At 35.4% G+C, this 10,598-nt stretch overlaps 1 protein-coding gene across 1 annotated transcript; it reads right to left on the bottom strand.

Moving 5' to 3' along the window:
- Positions 1-1,619: 1,619 nt before the first annotated feature.
- Positions 1,620-6,401, bottom strand: LOC120258029. Its single transcript, XM_039265367.1, has 7 exons — positions 6,273-6,401; positions 3,063-3,235; positions 2,793-2,855; positions 2,431-2,478; positions 2,259-2,312; positions 2,041-2,098; positions 1,620-1,957 (listed from the first exon to the last, which is right to left on the bottom strand). Exons 2-7 carry the CDS (start codon positions 3,210-3,212, stop codon positions 1,914-1,916), a joined length of 417 nt encoding a protein of 138 aa, XP_039121301.1. The 5' UTR covers positions 3,213-3,235; positions 6,273-6,401; the 3' UTR covers positions 1,620-1,913.
- Positions 6,402-10,598: the final 4,197 nt, after the last annotated feature.

Raw genomic sequence — 10,598 nt, 5'->3', positions numbered from 1 at the left:
AAAGAAGGAAATTAAAGGAAGCTTAATAAATGAGAGAGGGAAGGCAAAGAAGTTAAAAGTAGATAAGTAGAGACCAAAAAAACAAAAAGAAGAAGCTAAGAAGAAGGGGAACAAAAAGCAAAGAAGGATGGAGTGGAGTGGAGTGAAGTGAAGTGAAGAAGAGCACATGTGTGCACATGAGCAGCGTTTACTACTAATTAATTACTAAACCCACAACCACTGCTGACTGTTGACTGCTGTTGCCCTGCACTGCACTGCACCGCCCCGCCTGGCCTGCACACTTGCCTTTGCCTTTGCACCCTTCCCCTCCGAGTTTATGCTCCCAAGATCACACTCCCAGCGCGCGCCCGAGCTCTCGCGCATGTGATCAAGGACTGCCAGGAACAGTGATCGAGGCGTGGCTCGGTGCGACCCCCGGATCAAACCACCCACGACCTGTTGGATTATTTGGCGCACTGGGGTGTAATGCCGGCCCAGTAATGGGTGTTCTGCTTAGGTTGGGCCCCCAAGCCTCCATTATATTATTAGTAATATTCCTTGAAGTAACTAGTTTTAAAATAAATTAAAATAAATATTAAAAAATAAAAACGAATAAAAAGAAAGAAAATTAACGATTGCTTGATTTACTGGTACTGGATTTTTTGCGTAAGATTCTCATTTTAAAAGAGTCACAATATTAAAATTTACGTAAAGTGAAGACAAAATATTGTTGAGTTTACAAGTATGTTTTACATTTGTAATTAACTCTGATTTAGAGATGCTCGTTGTTTGTTTTTTTTTAAAAAAAATAAAAATAAAAAAAATCAATTGTGTTTGGTCCACCCGTGTCCAATTAATGGAATCACAACTCTGTCTCTGAGGAATGGGCCCGTCAGATGTTGTCTCCCAATCTTCACCTTGGTTTCCTTACACTCTCTACACTCTACTGCCTTTTTTTTAAAAAAAATTTATTAATATTATTATCGTTAAGCTTCTAGAGCCATCGAAATCATGTGTGTGTATATATAAGGGGAAAAAAAAAGGTTTTAAAAATGAATATGCTTTAAAGTTGAGAGACAAAACTAGTTACCATTGCTTTAAATTATAAGAATGAACTTATGAATTTGTAATTTTAGAAGTGTTGTAAAAATGTAAGTATCTTATGATGTTTGATCACTTGTGACTAGTTCATTGAACCCAGTCTGATCTCATTCTCATGTGATATGCTTGATACCTTAGCACTAGTGCACTGAACCCAGTCCATGCAGGAATTATTTTTACATATATGTTTGAGTATTTTATTATTATTATTTTTTTAAAGAGTACATTAAAAACAAATAAATAATACTATAACAATGAACCTATTCATTTCGGCAAAGTCTGATCCAAATGGAATGAAATGATTACTGTTAAAAATAGCAAGAAAAAGCAGCGGGAAAGAGAAATACTCTAGTTTAGTTCTCTCTTTGTTTAAGAGAAAGAGTAAATAAAATATGGAAATCATTTCATTACAGATTTATTTCTATAGAGCCTAGATTATATATTTGTGTATAAATCTTTTTTGATAAATTATATGATAACTTGCATGCAGACTCATGGTTTACTGGCCTAAATAAAAATGGTGTTTCCACAGAATTGAATGGATTCATTTTAGAAAATACTCTTTAAAACAAAGGAAATGCAATAATTTCTGAGTTCATGACATGTATGGAAATAAGCTGAACATCCACAATAAATACACAATCCTCCTTTGAAAAATTACACTCTCCAAGTTCAAGAAAGAAGACGGGAATAACCTCGGCATGCTGGTAAGTCAAGTAACCTCAATTGTCTCCTTATTAAGATGAACCAGTCACACCTTCAATAGGAGAAACAACAAGAATAACAGGCCGCACATCAAAAGTCATCATCTGATCATGTCCTCAAATGTGAAATTATTCTTTGTTGGCCGCATCCTCAGGAGCTGCATTCTCTGCCTCTGAAACAAAGGAGCAAAAGGAAATTAACAAACTCGGTTGGCCATTAACGGGAGTTAGGCAGGCAAACTGAAAATAGTAATACCATCGGTCTCGGTTGACGCATAAGCTGAGCGGCGGGAGCGCACTTGCTGCTGAGTGGGCTGAATGAATGATATACAAAAGCAAGTTAAGCCGATTGAACATGTGTATTTGTACTTGTGTGTGTGAGAGAGTTTTACTTTTAACATATAGGCAATGAAATAGGAGCCAGGTTCAACATCCTTGTAATCAGGTGGAACCATGAAGAAACAGTCAAAATACCTGCAATTTAGGCCTGAGTGCCTCAAGAGGTCCCTTTGGCTTTGCAACTCCTTGCTGTCAGATAAGAAATAACGAAATATAAATATAGATAAAAATAAATTCATAATACATGATGACAATTCATCTGTGCGACAAGCACACTTTTTAAGCAGGATTCACAAGTATGGAATACCTTTCCTAAAGCCCAATCAGCAGAGTCAAAGAAAGCTCGCTCATGATCCTGAGGAAACAAGACTTTCATTATTGTTAATAGTAAGTAACATGAGAAGAATAACACTGATGGCTCCAGAATGATGTGAGGAACAGCGTTAAAAAATTCCAAGAGAAATTTCTCCTAGAAAATATTAAGAAAAGGACCATCATACTATATATGGATCGCTTTGAGATTAATGAGCTGCAGGATAAGACATGATAGGTGTATGGTTAAAAGAAAAATTAAAAAGTCAAAACTTATCATTCAGTGGCCCATGAAAGGAATGCTAACCTTCTTACTACTTTTTCTTAGAGGAGTTCCTCTTAGAATTATTGTCTCACCTTGGATATAAGTGGTGGTTTTTTGGGTATAATCCCCCCATATTTCTTCTTGATCACTTCCTCCTGAAATAAAGGCAACACTTCTTATGAGTGTTACTGAAAAAGGTATTTCAATGCAGATTATGCTTTTGTCAAATTAGAGTAGCTGGAAATACTTATACAAGATTAATTAGAAACTACAAAATATTTCATAACCAAATAGATTTTATGGATGTTCTTCCTGTTTCACATGCAGACCTATACAATAAAACGAAGGGAGCAAAATACAACCTCTTGTTCAGAGGATGGCATAGCATTCCCCTCATTTGGCTCCACCATTTCTGAACCTTCCTGAGAGGCATCCCCCTCAACCTGCTCTTCAGCTACAATTTTATCTTCATGCACTAGCTCATTGGGATCAGTTGCTTTTATGTCCGACATAATGTGGTGATTCAATATGCAAGCTGCAGTAGAAAATGTGCATTCAAATTTTCTATTCCTTCCATCAGTTTGAAACAATAGAACATGACTTAAAGGCATAATCTAAGTCTATATTTTTCCAGGGAATAATTATTGTTTCATGCCACAGGCTAAAAGGAGAGAAAGGTCCCATTCCAACAAATACATGAGAAAAGTTACAGGAAAATCACTGAAAAAGAAATTACCCATGTCCTCTCGTTTTACCATTTTAACTACTTGAAGATATGGATAAGACGACAGGGATTCTTACGTTGGTGTTTAGTGTAAAGAATTTAAATCTTAAAAAATCACCTTGTGTTCCTAAGTTTCTAATACAATTTGCATTCCCCAAAGATATGGGTAAAAGTTTCAGCAATTCCTTTCCATAAATTTGGTTCATCAGTCACCATCTTCCAGGTTTAGCATTGCAAACATTAATAAATTCAAATAAAGCACACAAAGAGTCATCCTGAATATATGTTTGCAAATACAATCCTGATATTTTAAGGTAATTTCTTGACAAATCCATAACATCAATTGTCTAACATAAATGTTTGCAGTATCAATTTATAAATATTGCCAATTAAGATGGGTATTTTCATTAGGACCCAAATGATGATAAGAACCAGAAAACAGATACTCAGAATAAGTAGCATCATTAAAATGCAATGAGCATCTCATTTTTCACAACCAAGAACAGTGCAGAAGATGAATGCAGCCACTTATCAATTCAAATTACCCAACACTGATTGAAACCCGATGGCATATATGCTAAAATACTAATTGTAGGAGACTTTCCCTTCCTTAGTGTTGGTTTTGACTTTTGGGCTCAACAAGAATGACAGTAACTCTGTAATCAAACTAAACATCATTGATTTTGAACAAAAATGTTGTCATGCAGAAATCCTATCAATAGAAAATTATCCTTCACCTCATAACGCATTTAAATCATTTCTTTTGCAAAACGTTTAAACAAAATCTTGATGTTTATGGCAAAAATGGTAGATCCACATCCATGGCCTATTTCAGGTTCACTCAGAGCTTAGAGCTTTGACAACCACTGAAGGAGGTGTAATGTAAATGCACTCATTTCAAGGGGTGCGACACTTCTCAGTTTGGGCCTCATATTTATCTTATGTAGTATGTACCATGTTCTTTGCATTCATGCAAGATTGACATTCGTTAGTGCGATCACTCTTTCTTCCATAAACACACATGCATTAATGCACATAAAGTTGTCACGAGTTTCACAAGATATTTTAAATACCACTTGCAATCCAGCATGCATGCACCACTTTTATGGTTGTCATTAATCAAAATTTAACCAAAGTTAAACATAACTTGTTTCACACATTACCTCTACTTCTATGGGAAGAAAACTACCCCCAAGAATGAACAACATTTACTACTATCAATAATGAACAATAACATTTAGGCATAAGAAATCATATTTTTTATCTGCACCTTCCTTTAAAACATCCCAGAGGATTTAATTTTAAAAATAATTTGACTCTGACCTTGTGATTACACAAACCAAATTGCTGTGTAACACCACCCAACCATGCAAATAAATACTGATAAAAAGATAGTAATAAACTAGCCCAACAATCTTTAGTCAAGTTACAACCATTTCTCTTGATGCGTGACATTAAATAGTTATCAGGAAAAATCAGGGGAGAACATCAAATAATATCATATAGCCTAGTGCTTCCAAAACAAAGAATAAATCTCCAACACTCAGATATTGAATAGGTCTCCGAAATGACAACCTCCAAGCTACTGAGAACATATCATAGCAATAAAACTTCATGCTTCTAGCAATAAACTCACTAACTTCTTACATGAAGAGAGCACAAGAAATAATTTGTGTCTTATGACTAAAGATCTACTCTGGTACCTATTCGTTTTCTCACTCTACAGGCATATGACTACATGAAAATAATATACTGGAAGACACCTAAAGAATTGATGTTTTGGGTTTTAGAAAAATAGAATAACTATCGATTACATAGGTAAGATCATGTTGAACCTACAGTATAGATAGATAACATCCATTCTGCAGCTCCACTGCACCACAACCACAACTCAGGATTCATTACCGTAGCCCCATTTCCCTTCTAGCTATATCATTTCAATGTTTGATCTATTTAACAATCTGAATTATGTTGTTCTCAAAATCACGTGGTTTTAATTTCAATGAATACACTCCATGTTAAAGATAGCTAACCAATAAGCATTGGATCTTGTATTTATTATACATTGATCTAGTTTCATACAAGAATATCACTATCATATAAGGAAAACCAAGATAAATGATCCCGCATCAGATTAAAGATTCATGATCACACATCAATCCAATCCTCCCGGGTGAATTTAGGTTTTTTCATCAAAACAAGAAAAAAAGAGAGAAAGAAAGCATGAAGCAGTAGCTAGCTCCTAGTTCAACTTCACACTAAATTAACTTTCCAATTATACTGCTTCTCATTAATAGTGTTTTCATTAGCTTACACAGGTTCAAAAGAACTCCGCAACATTTACATCATTTCATCGATGCAAGAGATTTAAAGTTCTAGCCTTGCAAGCAAAGAATTTTCATAGCTTCAACTTCTCCAATATTTATAGTTCAAATTCAGTAAAAATCCATCAATTACTGATAATCATCATCGAATCCCCATCTGACCAGAGAGCAATTCTAAGAATGTATTCATAATTTCATCAATCAATCAGCACCCTCTCCTTCAAAACAAATTGAAAAAAAACAAAAGATCAATCCCTAAAAGATCAATCGACGCCCAATATTCCGATCAAAAACACCGTTATCAATCTACCATGAAACCTTATAAAAGAAGCACCAGATCTAATCCCAACCAAATACTTTCCACCCCAAAGAAGCATGGCATTAAGCCCAGCAATGCGGATGCAAGATCAAAACAAGAATCAGATAGACAATAGATAGATCAGCAATCCATGAAACCTAGAAACGAAAATAGAGGATCGCAAGATATCTTCCAAGACGGAAGAAGAAGAAGATCGAAATCTCACCTCTGATCGGCAAGCGGCGTAGAGATCTAGCGCGGGAGCGAGGGTCGAGGAGAAGCGAATGCCAGGATGAGGAACTGCGGAAAAGAAACGCACGGGTAGCTGTTTTCACATTCACAAGCGATCAGAATCGCGTGCGTTTGAGTGGGAGACTATTTATTTATTTATTTATTTATTTATTTTTTAATTTGATATTTTACTTTATTTAATTCTTCTAATAAAGTATATATATCCCTCTAAACTTCCTAATATAATTTATTTTTAAAAAAATTTTATATTTTAATATTTAAAAAATATAAGTCTCTCCTTCTAATATAATTTATCTCATCTTTAAAAAGACTTACGTTTTTTAAATATTAAAATTGAAAGACTTTTTAGTATCAAAGATATTAAATCCGCACATTGGTCATATTAGAAGAACTAAATAAAATATTCTACCTAAAATTTTAAGAAAAAATTGAATGCTCAACCATATATAAAACCCAAAAAAAAATATACTAACATATTTTCATAAAATTTTATTTATTTATTTAATTTTCAGAAAGCTTTTAATTACTTATACGCACTTGTAAGTTAACATAAATTTTAAAAAAACTTTGTGAAAAGATAAATTAATTTTTATGGGTATATGTACTTCTAAACCAAGATTCTAAAGCATGAATGTACATTAATTGATTAATATATCAAGTGCATGTGTTGACCATAAGATTGCCATTTTCATTAATAAAAAAAAAATATAAATGATAAATTAGTTTTGGCGTAATGCTTAATATAATTCATGTATGGACCCAATCTTATTTTTTAGTCCCATTACTTCAATTTGTATATTTTTATTATTTTAATTAAAAAAATTTATCCAAAGATAAACATCAGTTAATTCTGTTGTTTATGATCAATGATGTGGTCTTATATATATATTTTTTTAATATTGACATGGCAACATTTACGATGTCACCATGTTTTTTATATTTTGAACTTTACTTAAAAAAAAAAAACCAAAAACAATTGAATATGTGTAATTCTTTGAATAGTTTTATATGAACTCAATGGTGAAATTTTAGTCCTTATTTTTCATGCTAATGTGGCAACCTTCCATGCATCTAACCATAAGCCACCATCTCTTCCTCCTCTTCATCTTCTTTTCCTCATTTCTCTTATCTGACCTCCAAACCTTACTTTGATCTAAACTATTTCATGCTCTCCCTTTTGAGTTTCGGCTTCTACAACTAGTCACTAGCACTCCATCGTCTTTCTCCTTCTCACATATTGGACATCACCTGTGACTCCGACTCCAACATTATCATCATCATCAACAGCAACACAGAGATCATCATAGTTATTTGATAGATAATTGATTGAATAGTTTAGCAAAAGGGTTAAAGCCAAGTGACAAGCTTGACACTGATTCAGTTGTCGACGGCATCTCTCGGCGGGTTGTGGTGAGTGAGCAGTTAAGGTTCATTTGATCAATTTAACTGTCCAAGCACTTAGCATGGATCACGTGGTAGAAAGAGATTCATCAGATGTCATTACTGGGGCAAGCCCACAAAGGCAAAAGACACAATCATCATTAGAGCTATATTTAGTAGGTGGCGAGATGGGCGACGTTGAGGATGTCAGCGAGAGCAATGAGGTTTGCAAGGCAAGATCACAAGGCTGGGGAGAGGATTGGAGTGGTAGCGAAGCAAGTGAGGTCAAGAAAGTGAAGGAGCCACATCACCAATGATTAGGAGACAAAACTGGTAGTGACAATCATAACGAGGATCATGATCAAGTTGTTGGCAGGGTTAGTAAAAGAGCTTGAGAGGCACAAATAAGAAAAGGAAGAGAGGGTGAAGAAAAGGAGGAGAAGGAGGATGATGCATGTGTTAGACTTAATCTTGTTACATGCATCCATGCATATTTACTTTATTTTGTTATATGCATCCATATTTATTTACTTTTATCATTTAAATAGTTGTAATGCATCTATGCACGTTTCCAGTAACTAGCTAATTGAGCTACTCTTTAGGAACTAGTTGATGTGATGGCTTATTTTGTCTTGTGGTTAGTATGATTGATGAAGTTCTATGTATTTTAAGTGTTTTTAGCTAATGGAATCAGACAGCTTGCATATTCTCCTTATCTAACATTTGGCATCAGAGATTGGGTGAGGTCCTGAGGAGGAGATGTCGAAACTCCAACGGCAACTTCGACATGCCGTAAGACATCGGGAAGTAGAATGTCAGAGTCAGGCGGTTCACGGGCATCCTTACGAGGAGGAGACAATCTTCCAGTGTCTTTTCCCCTCTTGGTGAAAAAGGGGGAATTATGCGACATGGGCCGTCAAAATGCTCTCCTTCTTGGATGCGCAAAGAGTGTGGAGGTGGTGGAGCCAGATGCTGGGGTAGCACTAGATCTGAAGAAGGACAAATCAATAATTTTCGCTATTCATCAAGTGATCAATGATGATTTCCTAGTGCTCATCTCTAAGAAGAAGTCGATGAGAGAAACATGAGAAGCCTTGAAGTCCCTACACATAGGGGCGAGGATGCAACAACTTTGTGGAGAGTTCAAAGTCCTGAAGATGTCCAACTTGGAGAGTATTGATGAGTTTATCAATAAGCTCTCATCCTTGGTGGATCAAATGTGTGGGCTTAACCAGAAGATAAATGAATAACAAATTGTAGAAAAGCTTCTCTGTGCTGTCCCAATGAAGTTTTCCCCAATTGCCTCCAATTTGGAGCAATTCAGGAAGCTCAACACCATGTCCTTGGAGGAGGCTATAGGTGCGCTGAAAACCTATGAGGTAGGCCTAAGAGGTTATGATGTTGGTGGTGAGGAGCAAGTGCTTCTCACTCATGCTGAGCAGAAGACAAAGGCGTAGGGGGAGTGTTATAACCAGCATTTACTGTAGCAGACAGCACTGTAGCAACTTGACATTGTAGCACCCCAGCATTGTGGCAGCTATAAAGTTTCATTTAAATTCTTTTTCCTTCTCCTCCTTTGTTTCTTCCTTGCAACCGAACACACCTAAACCGTAGAAAATTTTCGACGAGCAATTCCTTCTAAACAAAGCATCAAATTTCTTCCTTTCATCCTCTTGAGTGCGGTAAGGCCTTGATCCAAGGTTTTTTTTTCTTATTTTCTTAGTATTTTCTCGTTTTTTGAATTCTTTGAAAACCTAAAAATTTTTCTTGGTTAGGTTGATTTTGGGCTTAAATCGAAGCCCTTGATCTTGTGATTCTTTTATGTGGATGCTTGTCAAGAAATTTCATGATTTGGTATTGTAAATCGGCAAGAAACTATTGTTTAAGGGCCGACTTGACTGTAGTAATTTATTGGTTACTGTAGTAATCACGAGGTTACTGTGGAACCAAAAAATTTTGGTCTTTTCTTGTATTTCTTTGGTCGAAATTGAAGCCCAAAACATTAGGAATTTATTAGTAACCTAAAAATCAAGTTTTGAGTCAACGCTAGGATCGATTTGGCGTTGTTTGGTACCAAAACTTATTGTTTCGTTGTGTGATTTATTTTAGCTAAATCTTGTTGGTGTTTTATTGTGCTTTGGTAAGGAGGTGAAGCTTTGGCTCGAGGCAAGGAGTTAGTAGAGGATTAGCGTTCGGGGAAGTTAAATCATCAAAGTTGTGAGTGGGATTAATTATGCATAATTTTACTAGGAGAATACCTATAATTATTCTATATTGCTAAGTAAAGTTTTATTTTTTTTTCTATACTTAAATCGAGGTTTTGATTGACTTAAAATGAGTTTATTTAGTGATGTTTCATACTTGAAAAGCATTATTGTTCAAAGGAAAAGATTTTCGGATTATTATTTAGTTCGTAAGTTGTGCGTTGATTTATGTTAAAATCTTTGGATATGCTTGTGTTTATTATTTCCGTGGGGAAATGACAGATATTTTGGATATTGATTTTTATCTTGGTTATGTACTCTTTTTGGGAGATGCATGTTTGTATTACTTGGTTGGTGATATCTTAATGCAGTAGGCGGTTTTTCACGGCTAGCCTGTTGAGGTGGTATGGAAGATCAACAGACTTATTAGTCCTGTTCAGGTGGGAGTGTAGAGCCCTGACTGGATAGTCATCGGGAAGCCGGGGTCACCACATGGTGGACCGATGGGTCAACATCAATGACATGAGTTCCTTAACGGCTCTGAACCTAGCCGCGGCCACGGCGAAGGTTTAGAGAGATTTCTAGACCATGTTGCATTCTTTTTGTAGTGTTATATTAAATTTGTGGTTTTGGCGGTGAGTATCTGTTTTATGGATTTTGAGACTCGTATTATATAGTTGTTATATATATATATATATAAGTGGAATTGTTATGAT

Source organism: Dioscorea cayenensis, chromosome 4 (genome assembly GCF_009730915.1).
Source record: "Dioscorea cayenensis subsp. rotundata cultivar TDr96_F1 chromosome 4, TDr96_F1_v2_PseudoChromosome.rev07_lg8_w22 25.fasta, whole genome shotgun sequence".
Classification (NCBI taxonomy): Eukaryota; Viridiplantae; Streptophyta; class Magnoliopsida; order Dioscoreales; family Dioscoreaceae; genus Dioscorea; species Dioscorea cayenensis.
The sequence above is the reverse complement of the archived record's forward strand: the minus strand, read 5'-3'. Positions and strand labels throughout refer to the sequence as shown.